This window comes from Sphaerodactylus townsendi, linkage group LG09, assembly GCF_021028975.2.
Source record: "Sphaerodactylus townsendi isolate TG3544 linkage group LG09, MPM_Stown_v2.3, whole genome shotgun sequence".
NCBI lineage: Eukaryota > Metazoa > Chordata > Lepidosauria > Squamata > Sphaerodactylidae > Sphaerodactylus > Sphaerodactylus townsendi.
In genome coordinates this window covers 76,894,751-76,917,282 of record NC_059433.1, presented here as the reverse complement: position 1 = coordinate 76,917,282, position 22,532 = coordinate 76,894,751, and the positions used below count along the sequence as shown (strand labels likewise).

The window sequence follows — 22,532 nt, the reverse complement described above, 5'->3', positions numbered from 1 at the left end:
TAGCAGACCAGGTGCTCAGGAGCAGCAGCAGCAGGCCATTGCTTTCACATCCTGCATGTGAGCTCCCAAAGGCACCTGGTGGGCCACTGCGAGTAGCAGAGTGCTGGACTAGATGGACTCTGATCTGATCCAGCAGGCTCTTTCTTATGTTCTTATAATCTGGCCCAAGTTCAAGAACTGTTTTATCAGTACCCTTTCAGACTGCTGTTCATGTTATCCTGTATTGTTTTTATTGAACTGCTCGTTTTTATTGAACATGTTTTTATTGAACTGCTTATACTGGTTTTTATTTCTCTTGCTGGTCTTGTGAGCCACACGAAACAGGTTCTGTAGAGGTGGCATACACTTTTTCTTAATAAATAGATACAATAAACAGATACAAAAATTTGTACACTGTCCCCCCGGGAAGACTGTATGCCCCATCTTAAGAATCACTGGGCTAGATAACTTTGCCCTTGAGAACTGTTTTCAACATCTAAAAAAAACCACAGCAAAATGAAGCATTCTTATCATCTGAACTTGACATGTCTTGAAGGAGACATGAACGACAGATTTTTCCTGCCCCCCCCCTGCTTTGAAAGTTGCATAACGACGAAAGTTGCTTAACTGTTTTCAATAGCACACGCATACACCCCTCAAGTTTTGCTGAGCCATGAATGTTTCAGTTCATTCGCAGGACAGAGGAAATGTTATCGTTAGCTTTCTAACGAGTGAACACTTCGGCTGCTGTTTACGTAACATCAACTAAAATATTTTTAAATGTATTGTAAAAAAAAATGATATTTTAATGAATGCTGATGCAAATGTATTTTGAATCTACTAGCTTTACCATCCTGGATACTAGGACTACACGTTCTCTCGAAGTTGCAGCAGCTGTCTTTAAAAGTCTCTCTCCATATGGGCACTAATAAGTTACGAAGCGTTAATCTTGGAGGGGCGGAGGTGGTTTACTGGCACGCCGAGACTCTGCCGTTGCTCTCGACATAAATAAAATTTGGGGAAGAGGTCCACATGATTCACAGAAATTTTATGTGGTTTGCACACATATTTTTTCTATTGCTCCTTTTGTTACAGGAAGGTCCTTGAGTTAAAGGCCAACCCTGTATATTCAGATTCCTTGACCAAAAAAAAGAGAGAGAACGGACCCACCACGAATTCTCTGGTGGCAAGATCCAAAAAGTTTATTTCCTGAGCTTGACATCTGGTAAACCTTTCCAAAAAATAAAGTGAAGCAGGTCCCCCACCGCCGAACTGCAGCTGTAAGCTGACAAACTCTAAAAATAATGACACACAAAGAACACACAGCCTTCAACGTCCCTTGAAGAACACACTTAAATGATTGTATCTGAGTAGCACAAACAATGTGATAAATCTGGAAGACCATTTTTAAACACCGCTGGTCTGTTACTGGGGTAGGGGGGATAAACAGTAATCGCAGGCTGATTCTGGCACAAGATTTTCCCCCTACAGAGGTGAGAACCCCCTGTGGAAAAATTCATTTGGATATTTCCGGGAACAGACCAACGAGTATTCTTCACAAAGATCTTCCCTGAGAAATCAATATTAAAAAACAAAACAAAACAGTATAGGAAAAATGCTACATTCAAAATGGTTTGGCTATAGTTCATCTTTCTGTACAAATAATGCCAGTTCCTATTTTTAAACTTTTATTTTCACCAGAATCTTCCGCAAGGACCATGGATAGATGGGATCCTCTGATTTTCAGTGGCTCCTGTGTTAGTTTTGTATCTCCAAGGGAGATTCAATACATTTGGACATAATTGCACTGCCCTGAGCTTCATACTACAAGCTCGTCACAACAATAAACTGCTAGTTCATAAAAATACAATGATGTTATCTGCAACTACCGTGTTTCCCCGAAAATAAGACCTACCCCAAAAATAAGACCTAGCATGATTTTTCAGGATTTTTGGAGGACGCTTGAAATATAAGCCCTACTCCAAAAAATAAGCCCTAGTTACAGATTCCCCGGCGCAGCTGATCTGGTCACGTGAGGGGTGTAAAATCATGGGGGAAAAAATAAGACATCCCCTGAAAATAAGCCCTAACGCATCTTTTGGAGCAAAATTCATACAAGACCCTGTCTTATTTTCGGGGAAACACAGTATGAAATCTGTATGGGGGAGATGAACCCATCTTTTCACCTCTGAGAGGTTTGCGCCTTTTAAAAAGCAGGGTAACTGGATAGGGTGTGAGCTTTTCTAGGCAACAGCTGAACAGATCTGCAAAGTTTGGTACACTGGGAAGATTCAATTAGCAAAGGAAGGCAGGCACGTGCCGTCTGCGAAGGATTTAAACATGAGTTCCTAAATAAGCAGCAAGTTTTTTCCTTCTTCCTGAAATGGCTTCAGAAGGTGAAACTTTCATTACCATTCTCCTTTGAGACTAAGTAGATAAACAGCAGCTTTTGGGGGAATCAGTTTGGCATGTATTCTGCTGATTGTAGTGGTGTAGTCATGCAGGAAGCATGACTGTACCAACTCTGCGATTGGGATGGAGATAAACTCTGACTGTCATGCTTTCAAGGCTTAAATTTCCTCACCGCCAGAAACTCAGCCCCTTCTCTGGCACCCCGTGATGAATCAATTCCCAAACTGAATGGAGCACTGAAGGTGCCCTCAGCAGGGACCGAAAGAAGCACCTCCTCATAAGCAAACTCGAAAAGCATGCAACACAACCGACAATCCAGCCCTTGCCAAATGACAAAGCTCACACACGAGGTTAATTTTACTCGGAGTGAACATGAAATCCAAAGAATTTCCTAAGGCAACCTTTAGAAAGCAAGGCTGCAATGGTATGAAAATAATTAAAATATTTATATCCAGCTTCTTCATTGAATCTAAGAAAAATGAACAAAAATTTTAAAAGAAGATCAATATAAACCTTTCCATCCAGGAGGCAACCATCCAATAGTTAATACAGAGGGTATGCTTGGAATTCTAACATAGCATGAGGCCACACACTGGCTACCATGGTTTAACTTCAGTCGCGCAGTACACATCCTTGTGATGTTGGTGGCAGCTGCTGCCAAAACAACATGAAAAAGAAATCTGCACAGCCAATCAAATCTCCATTAGACAATCAGAAGTCTTGCTGGGTGAAACCCCTGCATGGCCCCACCTAAATGCTAAAAATACTTGGAGGCACCAGAAAAGGTGCTGGAAGGCACCCGTGGCAGCCACAGGCACTACGTCAGCGTTAACAGACCAGCACTTGCCAATTACACAGTCCAGAGCCATCCCATCCTTCCCCCCCAAAACCAAACAAAAATCACAAAAAGCAAAAGAACCCTCATCAAGCTTAAATCTTTAAAAAAATGTTCTTTGCAAGAGCACAGTCTGAAGACAGTTTGCAAGACGTGAGCAGCAAAGGCTCTTTATAGGTCTTCCAAAGAACAGGTGTAACCTCAGAACAGGGTTATTAAAGCCCAGGGAGGAATAAACCTGGAGGTGTAAGGGAATTGCGAAGTAGCATTTGTTGAAAGGATTTTAAGTGGCCTATGGGTTGACTTGGGGGAAGTCAGGCCCCAAGTTGTGAAATGCTTTATGGGTAGTCAAACCTGCACCAGACACCAACGAGCGCCATGACACTGTTTCAAGGAGGTCCCGAGTGACCTGCGCCCTTCAGGGCACACTGAACTTGGAAGAAATTAAGAGAGGAAGGAAGTCTGGGATCAGGCAGTGCGGGGACAAGAGATAGTCTTGCCCTGGATTCCACAATGGAACAACAGCAATAAAATACAATTAAATTAACGAGCCCCATTAAACTCATCGGAACAAGTAAGCATGTAGAAGATCAAGACATGTGCTGATCAGTTCCTTAAAAATAGCATTGGGTGGGTGCGGGGGAGCGTTTTAACCTGAATTCATAAGTTTCCAGAGTTGATCCACTAGAGCTTCATTGCACAAAGGAGACTCCATGTTCTTAGTAAACGGCGGATTCCTGGTCAACAGGTTCAAGATCTTGTGTCTAAAAGACAGTAAGAATTGACTTTTTAATTCACACAAAACAGAAGAGTTCTGTTTCGAAGTTTTTGCATTGCTCCTCTCTTTTGTCAGCTACGTATATTAAAAGTCAAATCTGCCCCTTGATGCTCACGAGGCCTTAGGAAATCAAGCTTGGTGTACTCATAGGGGATTTCAAAAATACATCCAGCAGCCATTTCACTGGGGCAGCAGTGATCAGTGCAAACCAAGAGGGGGGGGGGGATCTGAAGAAACCGTCGTGTTCCAAGGTTGCTGTTATCCGGGTAAGCAGGCGTACCCACCAACAAACATGGGCAAACTTTAAACCAACAGGACACAATGTTCTTCTACAAACATGCCACTTACAATCTTTGCCTCCAGGCTAAAGACTGAAAACCGGTTGATACTTCCCTCGGTTTCTAAACATTGTGATGCCCACTCTGCTCTGACACACTAGGACAGGGATCTTCAAACTATGGCCCTCCAGATGTTCAGGAACTACAATTCCCATCAGCCCTGCCACTTGGCCATGCTGGCAGAGGCTGATGGGAATTGTAGTCCATGAACATCTGGAGGGCCATAGTTTGAAGACCTCTGAACTAGGAATACCGTGGCTTCTTCTGAAAGGAAAGACGTTTTCAAGAAAACCCAAAAATATTTACAGTGAGATGAGTGGTGGGATATCGGTCAGGATAAACCCCAGAACCCCTGTAAATTCAGGTTTTGCCATGAGGAGCACTTTTCTCTCAGGGAAGTGGAAGAGGGTTACTCTTTGGCTTCATAACTACAAATGACCTCCAGTTCCAGAGATGGACCACTCAGCTCACTCAGTTAACAAAATGCTGACAATAGTGGAAAGTGGAGGAGTTTCTTTCTTGACTCTAGAAGGATTGTTATGCTGTTTGTCATGTGTCAACAAGGTGCCTCCCAGCACCTTTCCTGGCCCCCACCAGGTGTTTCTGGAAAATTGGGTGGGATCAGGTGAGGCCGGTGGAGATCTGACTGACAGGAGTAGCAGTGGTGTAGTGATTAAGAGCAGGTGTACTCTAATCTGGAGGTACAGGGTTTGATTCCCCGCTCTGCTGCCTGAGCTGTGGAGGCTTATCTGGGGAATTCAGATTAGCCTGTACACTCCAATACATGCCAGCTAGGTGACCTTGGGCTAGTCACAGTTTCTTGGAACTCTCTCAGCCCCACCTACTTCACAGGGTGTTTGTTGTGAGGGGGAAAGGGTAAGGAGTTTGAAAGCCCCTTTGAGTCTCCTTACAGGAGAGAAAGGGAGGATATAAATCCAACTCTTCTTCTGCAGATTCAAATGGAAGCAGCTGCCACCACAGTGCTGGTTTTTATTCTCTCATGTCTATTTCCCCGCATATTTTTAAAAATTACATCTCTTGTCCTCTGCACTTGGGCCTCCCTCTGTGTGTGTGTGTGGTTGGCTCCCCCTCCTATGATGGCAATTTCATGGCACACCCACTACTTTGTGTCGGAATTCCAAAGATGTCCACAGGCTCAAAAAGGTTGGTGGCCCCTGCTCTAAGGATAAGACATTTCAAGGATTTTCATCTTCTGAAACCCAGAAGATCTGGCTCCATTTAGAATCCAAGAACCTCATGCCAAGTCAGTAATTTGTTTACAGCAGCAATATTGTAAGTTTTACTGTTCAAAATGGATTACTGGGAAACCTCTGTAGGACAGTAAAAAGTACTCTTAAAAATAAATAGGAGTAAATGAAAAATGCAGGACACGCCCAGTTTGGAAGACTAACCTTATGTAGGGCACAGGATCGGTCTGAACCATATTCAGCAGCCACTGTAATTCCTCATAGCTCCTGTCAACTATAAAGACAAAGTGTAGGTCATGTGGAGTAGATCCGAGAATAATCTCAGAAGTGGTTAGAGGATAATCTCAGAAGTGGTTAGAAATGTGGGGTAGATCCGAATGACTTTTCCTCTCCATCTCACCACATTTCCCCACCTCATTACAGTTCTCCTCCCACATGGCCCATTTTGACCCATTTTTTTTAATCAAAATGAATCCTGCAATCCCAGGCATAAACTTTTCCAGTTGTCAAAAGGGTCAGAAAAGTTGGTCAAATCCCAACCTTGCAGCCCAGTTGTAGGGAAGTGGGTATAGGTTTAGGACAGGGGTCTGCAACCTGCGACTCTCCAGATGTTCATGGACTACAAATCCCACCAGCCCCTGTCAGGGATTTGTAGTCCATGAACATCTGGGGAACCACAGGTTGCAGACCCCTGGTTTAGGATGTACTCTTGGTTCACGTCCAATAGTGGTAAAGTGCTAGAGACCTGAACAGTGCCCTGTATAAACCACCCCTTATAAATAATCACTAGAATCTCTTCTGACATGTTGCAGTTTGTGGAAGGTTTACAGGGGTTTTTTTTCACAACACAGACTGCAATCCTTGAATCCAGGAAGAGAATTATTTCCATTCTGATCCCCAGATCAGCTGTCTGCTCATCTGAGAAGGGTCTTCTGGAGGGGTCAACCTGCAAATGGGTAAAATCAACCACTGCCCTTATGTTGTTCCCCACCCCACCTCACCCCCATTATGGAATGGCCTCCCGGAAGAGGTCAGGTAGGCTCCCAGGCAGGCGCCTTTCTGCAGACGACGCAAAACTGAATTATTCAAGGGGGCTTTTCCACGCAAGTCACAGGGCTGCACAGTACAGAAGGGTTCATCACAAACTTACTTGGACAAGCAACTAGAAATTGTGGTATACAGTGCTACAAGAAGGATCCAGCTATGTAATTCTGCACCATTTTATGTGCCAGGTTGATGCAAGGTTTGCGATAACACTGCAATTACCTAGGACTACTCAAAGACCTGTGAAGGAGGGAGGGCCTCATCCTATAATGCTGCCTGTCCCCTGGTGATCCCCAGCCATTCAGAACTGAGTCGACTCCCATCCTGTGTTCTGTACACGATCACTCCAAATGTTGGAATATTGGGTCAGAAGCCAAAAACCAACAATTATATACATGCTATAAGGAAACAGAAGGTAACGAGTATCATCATGAACTGAATGGTTTAAAAAAATTACCTTTTGTATAGTCAACAACTGCCTCCAAAGCTGCTATTCGGATATCCACAAAGTGCCCATATTCTGCGTATGACTTAAAGACAGCAGGATCACTTGGGACGTGCCCGTTTTTCTGCAGTATGCGAATGGCATTCAGGCAGCTAGTATGGAGGCGAGGGGAGAAAGGAGAAGGAAACAAAAGGTTCTCCTTAAGAATTCTGAGTGTCCAGTCACAGGAAAGAGATTACGTTTAGCGTTGCGTTGGGTACTTACATAACAACTTGCTAACTTACACCTAACTTGTGCGATAGCTGTCAGAAGCTCACAAAAATGGCATTTTAATCAAAAAGAAAGAGACTGATCTTTATTTCCTAAAGTGTTTCTACAGGATACACAGAGCAAAACATGAGTGGGACATTTGCAGCTTCCTGACCTTCCCTTTCATATGTGATGCTCTGGCGCATGATATTCTGTTGCCCCCATTCCCCATGGACAGCTGCAAACATCTGTTGCACAATGAACACTTAATTCCTCAATACCAAGCTTCTGTTCACTGTAGATTTTTTTCATTCTTTTAAGAACATAAGAACTGGCCTGCTGGATCAGACCAGAGTCCATCTAGTCCAGCACTCTGCTACTCGCAGTGGCCCACCAGGTGCCTTTGGGAGCTCACATGCAGGAGGTGAAAGCAATGGCCTTCTGCTGCTGCTGCTGCTCTTGAGCACCTGGTCTGCTAAGGCATTTGCAATCTGAGATCAAGGCAGATCAAGACTGGTAGCCATAGATCGACTTCTCAAAGTTGTGCAAGATCAAAAGAAAACAAATTTGTCATTTCGATTCCACCACCAAAAGTACCTGATGACGTCCCCTTCCGGCCCCCTCCCGGACACTCAGCAGTATTTGTAACAGGGTTCTGTATCTTATGGTTTTTGTGTGTTTATATATAATGGTGAGAAAGAAATTTAAAACTATATATCTGCAAGATTGGTATGAACCACTTTGGCTCAGCAAGATCTGAATGCAAAGATGAGGTTCAAGGACTGATGTTGGCAGCAGTTCTCAACGTTACAGAATCCTACCTGACTGTAACGGTGTGCCTGTAACTGGGTAGTAGCTTTTCCATGTTTAAGAACCGGGTTATTTCTTCAAGAATGAGACGAACGTCAGAGTTTAAATTATCTAGCGTCCGGGCTTCGTTGTTCACGCTGACGGCAGGCGTTACAGAGTTTGCTAGCGCGTCTATCAGTTCTGCTCGGTAATAGTTGTCTGAAAACTAAAGCCCAAAGAGCCAGAAACATAGAACAAACAAACAAACGAGTTGCAAGAATGGGGACACTATAAACAGGAAGGACCGGCATCCCTAAAGAACCACGTTCCACTGAGTTTGTTTTCAATCTGAAAGGTCCTGACCTTCGACCAGATAAAGCGTCGAGTAATATGTCAATGTCTTTAAAAAAAGGCACTGATATTTTGTCCAGTAAAATGAAGTTCAGTCACAGATGTAAACCAGGCTCCCCAGATTAATATCTATGGGTGTCATGTAGTCTTCCAAACCTTTCCTGGAACCCACCAACTGTTTTTAGAAGTGGTGTGGTCAGGTATGCCAATCAGCAGGGCTTCTGATTGGCTGTGCAGAGTAAAATAATATTGCGTCCACAGCAGCTGTCACAGAATGGATTTCATCCTTTCTCTTACTCCTCTTGTCCCCTACACTTGGGCATTCTTTCTCTCTCTTTCTGTGGTTGGCTCTGTCTTCTGTGGTGGCCATTTTGTGGTTGGCTCCGCCTCCTACGGCAGCCATTTTGTGGTTACACTGACCACTCTGTCAGAAATCCCAAGGGTGTTCACAGGATGAAAAATGTTGTGAACCCCAATGTAAATAATACACCTAAGGCCAAATATTTTATTATGGGTTGACTGCCATTGCTGGTCTTTCATGGGTCCATCCCAAACTGTTACACAGTACAAGGATGTAGAAATCATATGAGCAGAATAGGATCCCAAAGATAGAAATGCATTCAAATCAAATGTTGGATGAAACTGCACTAAGAAACTGGGAAACTGTACTAAGATATCCTGGTAAACTCCACACATGCAAACGAGCAATGGATTCTTTTTTGGTAAACTGGATTTGTTTCTCCACTCCTCCACTTGGGGACCTTGAGCTAGTCACAGTTCTCTCAGAACTTTCTCAACCCTCCCCCCACCCCTCACAAGATGCCTGTTGGGAGGAGAGGAAGGGAAGGAGTTTGTAAACTACTTTGAGACTTCTCACAGGAGGTATAAATCCGAACTCCTCTTCTGCTTCTGTGGTGTAAAGGATTCAAATAAACCGTGTATCATTGAAACCCAAACAAGCCACCATTTGTTGGCTGGCACCAAACCGGGATTTCAAAACAATGGTTTTGTAAAAGACAGTTTGTTTAAATTATGGTTTGTTCTGGCATCTGAATTCACAAACCAATTTATTAAGCAGCTCCTCCCTTTCCACCTACCTGGACACAGAGAGCAGGGCTTGGCAACAGATCTTAACCAGCTGGCTAATGCAGGTCACGTGCAGCAGGCTAGAATGCCGTCATGTACAAGAAGAGCTGGCTTTTATACCCTGCTTTTCTCTACCTTTAAGGAGTCTCAGAATGGCTTGCCATCACTTTCCCTTCCCCTTCCCACAACAGGCAGGTGGGGCTGAGAGAGTTCTGAGAAAATTGTGACTAGCCCAAGATCACCCAGAACATAAGAACTAGCCTGCTGGATCAGACCAGAGTCCTTCTAGTCCAGCACTCTGCTATCGCAGTGGCCCACCAGGTGCCTTTGGGAGCTCACATGCAGGATGTGAAAGCAATGGCCTTCTGCGGCTTTTGCTCCCGAGCACCTGGACTGCTAAGGCATTTGGAATCTCAGATCAAGGAGGATCAAGATTGGTAGCCATAGATCGACTTCTCCTCCATAAATCTGTCCAAGCCCTTTTTAAAGCTATTCAGGTTAGTGGCCATCACCACCTCCTGTGGCAGCATATTCCAAACACCAATCACACGTTGCGTGAAGAAGTGTTTCCTTTTATTAGTTCTAATTCTTCCCCCCAGCATTTTCAATGAATGCCCCCTGGTTCTAGTATTGTGAGAAAGAGAGAAAAATTTCTCTCTGTCAACATTTTCTACCCCATGCATAATTTTATAGACTTCAATCATATCCCCCCTCAGACGCCTCCTCTCCAAACTAAAGAGTCCCAGCAGGTCTCATCCTGAGAAGTGGGGAAACAAATCCAGTTCACCGTGTAGTGCATGGATCGGGCTACGCTTCTGGGAAGTGAAGAATACAAAAAAGTAATCCTCACATGGCTTGATAATGTCTAAACATCAGTAAACAAGCACGCACACCTGCTGCACCACTACACTGTTAAGGCAGGACCTGCAAATGCATGTCATACGATTCCATAAACACAGACCGATCTGCCAGATAGTGTGTCTGCTGCACACCAAACAGCGAGCTCGTCAGCACTTCAAAGCAGCTTTTACCTTGTTTTTTCTATTGTCGTTGTACTTGATCAGGTCTAAAATGAACATTAAAACCTCTTTGGGACACAGGTTGTGGACATCCCTCAGCAAAGCCATTGCGACAGGCATTGTCTGCGAAAAGGATTAACACGTTAATGATGAACTGATTTGATTCAAAGACGTAATCCAGGAACTAGCTTGCGGAAAATCATTTCTGCCTCGAAACGCAACAGCGTGAAGTTCTCTAACAGCGGGGTCAGTTTCGTTCCAAGGTGATAACCAAGTAAAATGCTTCCAGAGAGTCTGGTTTATAATTCTGTGGAGGCAAAAGCTTAATGAAAAACATGGCCATATTAGATCAGAGCAACTAGACCAGCGGGGATCCAGCAAAGGGCCCCAGAAAGCTCACAGACACAGAGAGACGGTCCCTGTTATTTTCTCCCCAAGACGTGATAATTAAAACTGGGGGGGATACCGTTTGGAGATGGAAGAGGCACAGGAAATACAGAACTATACATAAAAGGCCCAGGAAAAAAAGAAAGTGTTTTTTTATTCTTTTCATTTTTGAGAAAAAATTTAATTTTTATGATGGAAAAATTAGAAAATTGGGGGGCGGTGTGCGTGAAAAGAACTCCTGTGAAATATTCTCTGCTTTAGAATGAGTAAAATGCTTTTTGGAGGGAAGGTGGAATGTTCCAGCTCGATCTCATCAGATCTCCGAAGTTAAGGAGGGTCAGTATTTGGATTGGAGAACAGCAAGGAAGGCTCTGAAGAGGAAAGTGATGGCAAACTACCTCTGCTTCTCACTTGCCGTGAAAACTCTTTGCTGGGCTTGATAGCACCTTACACACACAGAGAGACACACACAGAATGCTTTTTAAGGCATGGTTTTTCACAATGTATAGCATGAAAAAGTCTTAGGGCTTTGCAACTTCTCAAACTGGGAAATGTTGTGGTCCACTGAAAAACCTTACTCTCTATGCAACATTTACAATACTTTTTTGTTTAAATGTAAATAATTTTGGCAACATCAATATGCTATAATGCATTTAGTGGCAATGAATTCAGTGTTTTCAATCTAAGGCCCCTTCCGCACACACAAAATAATGCGTTTTCAAACCACTTTCACAACTGTTCGCAAGTGGATTTTGCTATTCCGCACAGCTTCAAAGAGCACTGAAAGCAGTTTGAAAGTGCATTATTCTGCATGTGCGGAATGAGCCTTAGTTTAGCTTAGTATCCAAACACGTTGAGAATTTCACCTATTGTGATTATGATATAGTTTTGCTGCAAGCACTCCTTTGTTTACTGTTTAATTTGTTTTCCACCTTCAATTTTTATTTTTTCCAAGTCTTATATAGCAAAAATTAGAGAGAGATATACTGTGGTAGCATAGGCTGCAGCAATTAGCATCTCTTTCTCAAATACTGAAAATATGTGCAATTTTATTACACAAAAATTGATATATTTATACTTCTAAATTCCATAAATACGTCAAACAGTACAATTTTACATAATAAGTTATGAACAACATATTTTATGCTGTTAAATCAGTAAACAGTTAAATCAGCAAGCTTAGTTTAACAGGATTATAAGGACTGCATATATTTAAATTTTTCCCCTAAGGCTTTTTTTCCTCGACGTTTCAAAATTTCTGGAAATATTACATCCCTGTCTAAAACTGCACAGTACTCCCAGTTTGAGCAAACCATACATTTACCAGTCTCTAAATTAGTGTTAATACTATCACGATAAATACAGCTGATAACTGTTGCCATTCCCATTTTTAGCAACCTAGATCTGCTAAGGGAAGTTAAAGTGTTACGGAATAGTAGATGATAATAGCAGAGCCCTTCGGGGGTTGGGCGGGATATAAATTTGAAAAATAAATAAATAAATAAACAAACAAACAAACAAATAAATAAATGCATCTACCTTCTGAAGGAAGTAACTCTGGAAGTTCATAAAGTTGTTGGTTTTCACAATATTGGGACAACTTTTACAGCAGAACATGCGGGTGAAGAGGGACTTCATAGCTGGTGGTCCCGTCCATGTGCTCACCATGAAATTCGCAATCTAGATTAGGGCGAAAGAGAAGCCATGTTAATATTATACCACTCACAGAATTTCCACCCCCCTCTTATTCATGTTTACTACCCAAAATGGGGGAGGGGGTAGAAAACTGCAGCAAGTGAACAAAATCTACAACTACGTAACAGGTAGATGTTTTAAATCAGCGGTTTGCAAAGCTAGAACCCTCCAGTTGTCTGTTAGAGAGCCAGCATGGTGTGGTGAAGAGCAGGTGCACTCTAATCTGGAGAACCGGGTTTGATTCCCCACTCTGCCATTTGAGCTGTGGAGGCTTATCTGATTTCCCACAGCTCAAGTGGCAGAGCAGGGAATCAAACCCGGTGTTTTAAATTATTGCTCCATAGGTTTTAAGGGGTTTAAGTTTTTATGTTGTTGATTGCTGTTTGTCAGAACAGCCATATTGTGAGCCGCCTCGAGCCCTTCGGGGATGAGGTGGCCTATAAGTTTAATCAATCAATCAATCAATCAATCAATCAATCAATCAATCAATCAACTCCAACACATGCCAGCTGGGTGACCTTGGGCTAGTCACAGATCTTCAGAGGTCTCTCAGCCCCAACCACCTCACAGGGTGTTTGTTGTAAGGGAAGGGGGGAGGGAAAGGAGTTGGTAAGCCCCTTTGAGTCTCCTTAAAGGAGAGAAAGCGGGGGGGGGGGGGGGGAAATAGAAATCCAAATTATTATTCTTCTCCTGGACATCTGCTATGGTATTTGCATGCACTGCAGATAATTTTGAAACACAATTCCCCGTGGGGGCGTGGCGAGGGCGTTCTGGGGGCATGGCGGGGGTGTTCCAGGGCGAACGTTGACGTGGCAGGGGCAGAGGACGCACCAGTGCACCGGGCACTTTCCCCCCTGCTACACCTCTGGGTGGGGGCGTTTGAGAAATACAATTTAAAATGAAAGAACTACCTAAAACCTAGACAGCCCCTTGTCACCATTGCTTCTATAAACTGCAGTTACAGTATGCAGCAGCAGCAAGCCTTTATTGGCATAGACAACAGTACAACAATAGTAAAAAACTGTTGCAGTATGTGGAAACGGTTCGCACTCATAGGACATCTGCAATCAATTATCTTCTTGCAATAGACACCCAACTTTACTTGTTCCCTCTGCCACCACAATTTACATTTCAGACAGATTTTTTTTAAGTTGGTAAGCTACATATTCAGTGTCTACAGAAGCCAGTCACTCGAGAGGTGTTTGTATAAACCGTTTCCTCAGTTTAACCTGCCAATAACCTCATTTCGGATTTCAACCATACCTCAGCCGCCCTGAACGTGCAAGACCACCCGAAGAGAAAGAGACAATTCGGAATCGTGTCTAAGTTATAGTCTGGAGCAGATGGAGCAGCAAAGCAATGTTAACAATGGGTAAGGCGGAGCAGAGCTTGTCCAAACAACCCCTATTTAGGGATTCTGCTTTATGGAACAGTAAAGGGTTGCAGAAATTATCACACTTTGCATTTGCCAGTAAAAACAGCTGGAAGTTGAGAAGAAATCTACCTGTTAAGCAAAACCTCACAAAAAGAGAGACAGAAGGAAAGGTATATCTACCCCCTGTAACATTATAGGGGAGGACGGGGTCTAAAATTCAATAATAGAATCACAGAGTTGGAAGAGAACCCAAGTCCAATCCCCTGCAATGCAGGAACACACAATCAAAGCACTCCTGACAGATGGCCATCCAGCCTCTGTTTAGAAACCTCCAAAGAAGGAGACTCCACCACACTTCGAGGTAGTGCATTCCACTGTTGAACAGCCCTTACTGTCAAGAAGTTTTTCCTGATGTTTAGGTGGGATCTCTTTTCCTTCACCTTGATCCCATTACTCCTGGTCCTAGTCTCTGGAGCCACAGAAAATAAGCTTGCTCCCTCACCAACGTGACATCCCTTCAAATATCTAAACATGGCCATCATGTCACCTCTTAACCTTCTCTTTACCAAACTGAACATACCCAGCTCCCTATGTCTCTCCTCGTAGGGCATGTATTCCAGACCTTTTACCATTTTGGTTGTCCTCCTCTGGACCCGTTCCAGCTTGTCAATATCCTTCTTGAATTGTGGTGTCCAGAACTGGACACAATAATCACCCTGCTGTTCCAGTTGGAAGCAGACACTTGTTATTCTGGCAGGAGTTCATTTTATCGTTCTTTGCAGGGAACATCAAGGATTCGGATCTGACCCGTGTTCAATGGGATGACTCGACACCCAGGACAGACTGTGAGAATGCGCTATCGAAGCCTCCAAACCTATGAAGGCATTTAATGGAAGTCCCCGCATGGACATTTCTCACCTTCGCGAGACAGAAGCACGCCATTATTCTCACTCGGTAGAAACACTGTTCTTGTTCAAGGATATCGGTCAGCGCGAGCCGTGACGCCGGAGTGGGAAACTTCTGCAGGGCCAAAATGGACTCCTCCTGGGCAACCACGTCTCTCTCGTATCGGAGCTGGTACTGCCACATGAAGTCAGCCTGTTCAAATTCTACCTTTCTTAACACAGACATGTCTGGGTCTATCCGTATCCAGAGCAAAGGGGAGTCCGCGCTGAAAAAGAAATGAGCAAAATTTACACTGTAACTTGAAACATAGCGTATTTAACGAGGGGTGAATGGGTCGCTCTAGCAGCTAGCTCAAAATCTCTGGTTTTCTACACGCATGAGGCTATAATCACAGTTTTACTACCAGGACATGCTTTTAACTTCAACCTTGTGCTCCTGGGGTGGGGCCTTCTGAAAGCTCAGGTGTGCACCCACCCTTTCAAAGAAGCACTCTGCACGGCAGGCTGCCCAACTGCCCTCAGTACAAGATGGAGGAGACAAGCCATGCCTCAGGCAGGGAGCTTCTGGCAAATTTCTTGGGCAGGTCACCTCACCTCATGCTCATTGTTCCCCCCCATGGAAGAGTCTACAGGGCTGTACCAAACCTGGCAAGGCCCATAAAACAATGGAGGCCAACAAATAGCCCAGCTTCTATTTTTCAATTATTAGAGAGGAAAAGGTCAAGGGTGAGCCAAGCCTCTTCCTTCCAGGGTCTAAGGGAGCGTCTACAATGGCCCTCTGGCGCACCAGACTAGGGGAAGAATTGTTGCTGTTATAACATTCCTACAAGGATGAAACTTCAATGGAAATATTATGAGAAATCTGGCTGTTGTCAGTTTCCCAGGCTGTGTGGCCACGGACTGGCAGTTTTTGCTCCTAACGTTTCATTGCATCTGTGGCTGGCATCCTCAGAAGCATATCATGGACATTTGTTTCTCTCCGTGGCACAGTGTGGAGTGGTTGTGTGCTGGCCAACGAACTCTCTCAGGCTTCCGCACACCGGCATGGAAGCTTGTTCTCGCTGAGCAGAACTGAGCTGCCAACAAGAGCGCCCCCTACTGGGCAACTGCCCAACCTGCGCAGCACCCATACGGTGCCTGCACGGCCATGCAGCTTACAAGGAAAGTTGGTAGTGAGGTACTGTCTACCTCACAGGTGGGGGGCAGGGGAAGCTGAAGTGCACAAGTGGAAATGGATGTAAAATGATACTGGACTGGAGGCAGTATCATTCGATATTCCTTCCTTTTAACAACCTAATATAACACAGGAAAAGGGACAGTATCTTTGTTTTCATGAGACAACTTACTCCATGGCAGAAAGATCCATGTCTACTTCCTCTCCGTTCATGAGCGGGATCTTTTTCTTCTTATTCCTGTGGGGGTTTTTTAAAAAGTCAAACAAGGATATTAGTTTTGTTTCCTTTTCTGAATCACCAAGCACAGATCAAATAATGTTTCAATTAACTACATTATGAAAAAAAAAGTTGAGTCCGAGTCACTAGGACTTCATTTAGCCAGAGCCGATGTTTCTGTCAATCATCCTTCAGTGGTTCAGTGGACTCTATTCTGGACAACTGGGTTTGATTCCCCACTCTTCCACATGAGTGGCAGACTCTTATCTGGTGAATTAGATTTGTTTGCTGGGGGACCTTTGGCTATTCACAGTTTCCTTAGTACTCTTTCAGCCCCACCTACCTCATAAGGTGTGGGAGGAAGGGAAGGGGTTCATAAGCAACTTTGAGACTCCTTACGGGAGAGAAAGGTGGGGAATAAATTCTTAACCACCCTACTGTATCAATAATTCTGGTGGTTAAGAAAGACAGGTAGGTTTTCATCCATCCTTCGAAAAACAACAACACAACTAGCCCTATAATAATAATAAGAATGAAGTGCCACCCAGTTGCAACCGATTCATGGGGACCTCTCAAGGGGTTTTGAAGGCACGAGACAAGCAGAGGCGGTGGTTCATCGCTGCCTTCCTCTGCATGCCAACCCTGGCTGTCCTTGGCGGTCTCCCAAACATGGGAAACCCTGCTGAGCTTCTGAGCTCTGACGAACTTATCTGGGCTGAGGCAGAGCTATCAGGGGGTGGGAGGTGTGCATTGCACTGGGAGCGCCTGAGGTGGACTCGCCCCCCACCCACGGCGCTCCCTGCCCCTTCCCTTGCAGCTCCCCTCCCTCCACACCTACCTTAGTTCAGCCTGCGAGCCCCAAGGTCTCCTGGGAAGTGTAGTTCCCACCAGGCCGTTTTCAGCCTCAACTGAACAGGCTGCTTTTTCCAGCCTCCACTTTCAGGCTGAACTAAGGTAAGGGGGAGGGGGGGCGCGCGGAAAACCCAGAGTGCGCACTGGGCGCAGTATGGCTCAGCTACACCTCTGAATCTGGGCCAGCGATTCTCAACCAGGGTTCCGTGGTACCCTGGGGTGCCGTGAGCATGTCCCAGGGGTACCGTGGCACTGCTACCAGCCCCCCCTCACTTTTGCTGTGTCTCCTGCTGGCACCAGCAAGGACATGGAGCTGGCCCAGGAGGCAGGGCCTGCTGCAAGGTCAGCAGCCACTTCCCACCCACACCTACCCCGTGCTTCCCTTCACCCTGGGAGAGGAAGGGGGGTGGCAAGCAGGGGAACTGGGAGGGGAAGGTGGGGGAGGATGGTAGGGGTATCGTGAGATATGAAGAGTGAGGTCAAGGGTACTGTGACATCGAAAAGGTTGGAAAACACTGATCTGGGCTGTTCAGGCTGCTGCTATCCCTATAACAGGGATTCGAATCCATGTTTGCGACTGAGGTCAGCACTGGCATGAAGGCCACTGCAGTGCTGCTCCTTTCCATCCTGCCACAGTCTCATCAGATGCCCAGATGCCAACGCTGCTACTTCTTCCACAGGGCAACACGAGCATCAGGATGGTTCCAAACTGAGCTTTCTCACACATGATCAGGTGGTGCAGGAAAGGGCAGTAGTGCAGTGACTCCCATGCAGCTGATGTGCCACAAACAATGGAACCAAGGCAGCGGAAATGGGATATGGGAATTATTCTGGTTAAACTCTCCAGAAGGATGCTCCTGCGAACGGTCAGATCCCTACCGTCTGCTCTTAGAGTGGCAGGGGATGTCGTGTTTAAGGCTGTTCTCTTCTATTTGTAGAGTATGGTTGAAGGATCCATCGAGCTCCTGCACGGTCACTTTCAGAGGGCCCTTAAAGAGATTAATTTACTGTTACTGGAACGTGAAGACATAATACAAATGCTAGGTATGATTCCACGTGAAGAGGACATGATTGGACGGTTCCCGACACTTGTAAGCCTGAACGGACCTCAAAGTGTCTTTGTCTTTTTCACAATCGCTCTGGGAGGTAAGTTTGGAGAAGGGAATGGTTTGTTCAAGCCCATCCCGTGACTGGCACAGTTGAACATGGATCCGAACACGAGGTTCATATGCCCAAGGACAACATTCAAGCCACTATGCTATTTCAGCTCTCTTATGAGCTCACTGTGGGGTCAACCACCCTTAGCACAACCCTATTATCCCCACTATTTTGTATCAGAAACACCCCCAACCAAACAGGTTTCATGTCTCCTTAGCTGCAGAAAAGTGTGATCAAAAAACCATCAAGGACATGAGGAAACCAGAAGTTAACTGAATTCTGCATCCCTGCATCGGAGTGTTCAAGCATTGGTTCAAGGTCATCTTTAGAATAACAGCTGCTAAATAAGTGGAAAACATCAACTGGAAATTATGCCGTCTGACCTTAATAAAATGTATTCAACATACATTAATGTCATGCAATAAAGTATTTAAAATAGTTGTGGCTACTGACCCCCATTTGCCCTCCCTCAATATGGCTCAGTTTCAAAAAATTGGCCCCACCCCTTATTTAATGGTAGTTAACATAAAGAAAAGGCCGATTGGACAATAGATCTGTAAAAAGATTGACATGTATCCCTAAATATGCGAGAGAATTGGACTTACCACATATTTCTGTGTCCCGGGAGATGTGTAGTCCTGCTTTATCTCTAATTCCAGGACATTTCGCTTTCTGTTAAATGCAAAACTTCCATAAAACTTTACCACGCTGCTCTGATCTCTAATGAACTGCATAGGATAGTAACCATTGTGTTCAGAAGCCACTTAAGTTCTAAAACTTAGCAGAATCAGACTAGAGAAGTGGTGGCGAACCGGTGGCACTCAGAGCCCTCTCTGTGGGCACACACAAACAGAGCCCCCCACCCCCACACACACATCTAGGTTTGCCTGGGCCGCTGGGCTCAATTATTAGCATTAAACCTAAGACCTAGTTTTGGGGAAGCAGTGTAGGTAACCCTGTTAAGCACTGTTAAACCCCACTGATTTTCATGCGAAGAACTAAAGCGCGATCCTTTATCTGGGAGTAAGCTCGGTTGCTGGCAATGGGGCTTGCTTCTGACTAAACCCTCCTAGGGTTGTGATTCACCCGTTGGAAGAGTTGCAAGGTTGCTTCAAAGCAAAGTCACCAACTACCACCAAGCTTACTCCCGAGTAACGCACGCCTCGGAGCCAACCGTTTTTTCTAAACTAAAACCTCAGTATTCGGGTTAAATTGCTGTGCTGGCACTTTGTGATAAATAAGTGGGTTTTGGGTTGCAATTTGGGCACTCGGTCTCAAAAAGGTTCGCCATCACTGGACTAGAGAGTGCCTGCAGGAAGTTAAGGCTCTGTATTTACATCAGACTCGCACAGCTGAACGGTTCATGCGCTTCAATTTATAATTTGCCATTGCATGAATGAAGGAGGTTATAATATACCACGCTTTAATAACAGCCTTTATAGTAACAACATTTCTGGATTTCATGGGATGCCATGTTGAAGAGGGAGCGAGCTTGTTTTCTGCTGCTTCATAGAACACGGGGTAATGGATTCAAAGTGCAGGAAAAGAGATCCCACCTAAACATTAGGGAGAACTTTCTGACTGTCAGGGCTGTCCGACAGTGGAATTCACTGCCTCGGAGAGGGGTGGAGTCTCCTTCTTGGGAGGTTTTTAAACACAGGCTGGATGAACATATGTCAGGAGTGCTTTGATTGCGTGTTCCTGCATGGCAAGGAGTTGGACTTGATGGCCCTTGTGGCCTCTTCCAACTCTATGATTCTACTTTTTAGAATGTCAAATCTTTAACAAGGAGTGCTAGATGAAGTTGTGGTTTTCATCTGTGCTCAGAAACCCTGATCTGTGGACTCCCAGGGCTGAGTAAGACTGAGAGTTCACTACACAATGACTGGCAATGTGTAAATGCGTACAGGTAAACTTTCACCTCATGTCATACCAGTTCTTTTTCATGGAATCACAGAGTTGGAAGAGACCACAATGGCCATGCAAGTCCAACCATCCCCCCCATGAAGGAAGAATACACAATCAAAGAACACTGGACAGATGGCCATCCAGCCTCTGTCTGAAAACCTCCAAAAAAGGAGACTTCACCACACTCCGAGGTAGCATATTCCACTGTCGAACAGCCCCGACAGTCAATAGAATCAGTTCACGTGGTCAACTGTGAGTCATTAAGAAGCAACTGGAATAGATTTATAAACGTTGACAGACCCTTTGTAGAATTTCAAGGCTGCTTCATATGTTCCAGTGCTCCCATTTAACTGGGTCACAGGATAGCTACTTTTCATCTTCACTATTAACCAGCCCTCAACTAGAATGAAAAGGATACACCCACTGCTTTATTAATGGCTGGATGTCTTTGCCAGAGACGTTGGAGATGGATTTCAAAAACCCAGATGTGGAAACCAGCATCTGACTCCACATATGAGACTGGAACTTCTGGGATGAGGCCGTGCTGGCCAGACTCAACAGTTTGTTGAAAACCTGGGAAGAAAAATGCACCTCAGCCTGTACTCAAAGCAAAGTGATAATAAATCTTTTAAGAAATATTACAAGCATTCAGATCATGTACATAACAGAGTTCCTTTTAAAAACAAAGCCAGAGAGGATCCTAGGTGGTCCTGCCAGTAATGAGAGAAAGAATTCAAATGCCACGTCTTGAGAATAAACCTGGTTTCGTCTACTTTCAGATGGAGCATGTTTCTGAAAACATGCCGACCCAGAAGTGTCCCGTTGGGTCAGTCCACGGTCTGCACAGTAAAACATTTTGTTGCCAGCAGTGGCTATCGACAGGCCTCTGGGAGCTCACAGCACAGAAAGCTCCATCATCTTGCATTCACAGGTATGCTGCCTTTGTACATGGAGGTTCAATTAACTATCATAACTAAGCACTTATAACCCCACTGTCTAACAGCTTCCTTACTTTATACTGAGTAAAGAACACTGCTAGAGGATTACAACACAATCCTATGAAGTGGAGAGCCAGTGTGGTGTAGTGGTTAAGAGCAGGTGGATTCTACTCTGGAGAACCGGGCTTGATTCCCCACTCCTCCACCTGAGTGGCAGAGGCTTATCTGATGAACCAGATGTGTTTCCACACTCCTACATTCCTGCTGGGTGACCTTGGGCCACCCAGGTCGAAACCCTCTCAGCCCCACCTGCCTCACAAGGTGTCTGTTGTGGGGAGAGGAAGGGAAAGGAGCTTGTAAGCCATCTTGAGTCTCCTTATAGGAGAAAAAGGTGCGGTATAAATCCAAATTCTTCTTCTTATTATTATTATTATTATTATTATGCCACCTAAGCCCAATGAGATGGGGTTTTGTATTGTGTCGTATGCTTGCGAGAATGGTTGTTTATGATGGGTGGGGACAAAGAGCAGCTCCAGACAGGCAACAGATTGAATTATTTAAGCCACTGGTGAGTACCCTTGTTTTTGTAAGTCATGGCCTGATTCCCTGGGCTGCTATTCAAGAGGAAACCTAGTTTTCCGGGTGTGGCTCTAACTGGCCCCAGGCCGCATGGGTCGATTATGCAAACAGCAAAAATTCAAAAAGGTGCTTGAGTTTTCAGGGCTCCACAGGGCTGCCTCGAGGCAGCAAGATGAACTTTTTTTTATTTGTCTTCATTATTTTTTTTTTACTTTTACCCTGCCCATTCCCAATCAAGCAGGGCTCTGGACAGTTATATTAGTGAGGCCATGGAAATTTAGGCTAAGGAGTCTACTTAGCAAGTCCATGTGTGCCGCTCCCTGCTCTGAAAGGAGGACTTCACAGGGTACGAATGTTAACTACTAAAGGCAGGGTCAAAATGTAACTATTAAATCTTTAATGGTGTGAACCAGTGCAGATGTACAGCTGATTTTCTCTTGACTGTAGAAGCGGACCAGAGGACTCACCTCCACATACCATCCCTGGGGCAAACATCCACCGGTTTGCCTCAACCATGGTTAGGAGAGATCTTCACCATGGATAATCATGGTTTGAAGCTGGTTAACAATCCCTGTCTACCCTTCTCCAGGGTTAATGATGGCACCTTAATGTTGCTCAACCATGGTTAGGTCTGTGGGCAACTGGTTCAAGAATGGAACGTGTAAATCCCTGGTTGACTCACAATTTCTTAACTGTGATTAACAGGTTTTTTTAGGTGCCGGCCATTTACACAAAATGGGAACGTGCTGGTTTTACTTAGAAAGCTAGATCCAGCCAGCTTTTCAGGACAACCAAAATTGCTCAGCTGGGG

At 44.8% G+C, this 22,532-nt stretch overlaps 1 protein-coding gene across 1 annotated transcript in view; it reads right to left on the bottom strand.

The window, feature by feature from the left end:
* The window catches only part of TAF2 (TATA-box binding protein associated factor 2), an 81,889-nt gene that overhangs the window by 36,347 nt on the left and 23,010 nt on the right, over window positions 1-22,532 (bottom strand). The window contains exons 12-22 of the mRNA XM_048508595.1: window positions 20,623-20,777; window positions 18,902-19,016; window positions 18,018-18,127; window positions 16,242-16,307; window positions 14,909-15,161; window positions 12,460-12,600; window positions 10,546-10,656; window positions 8,110-8,303; window positions 7,052-7,191; window positions 5,755-5,824; window positions 3,881-3,990 (exon numbers count right to left, since the gene is read on the bottom strand). Coding sequence (XP_048364552.1) covers window positions 3,881-3,990; window positions 5,755-5,824; window positions 7,052-7,191; window positions 8,110-8,303; window positions 10,546-10,656; window positions 12,460-12,600; window positions 14,909-15,161; window positions 16,242-16,307; window positions 18,018-18,127; window positions 18,902-19,016; window positions 20,623-20,777 — 1,465 coding nt within the window. The remainder of the gene's footprint in view (window positions 1-3,880; window positions 3,991-5,754; window positions 5,825-7,051; window positions 7,192-8,109; window positions 8,304-10,545; window positions 10,657-12,459; window positions 12,601-14,908; window positions 15,162-16,241; window positions 16,308-18,017; window positions 18,128-18,901; window positions 19,017-20,622; window positions 20,778-22,532) is intronic.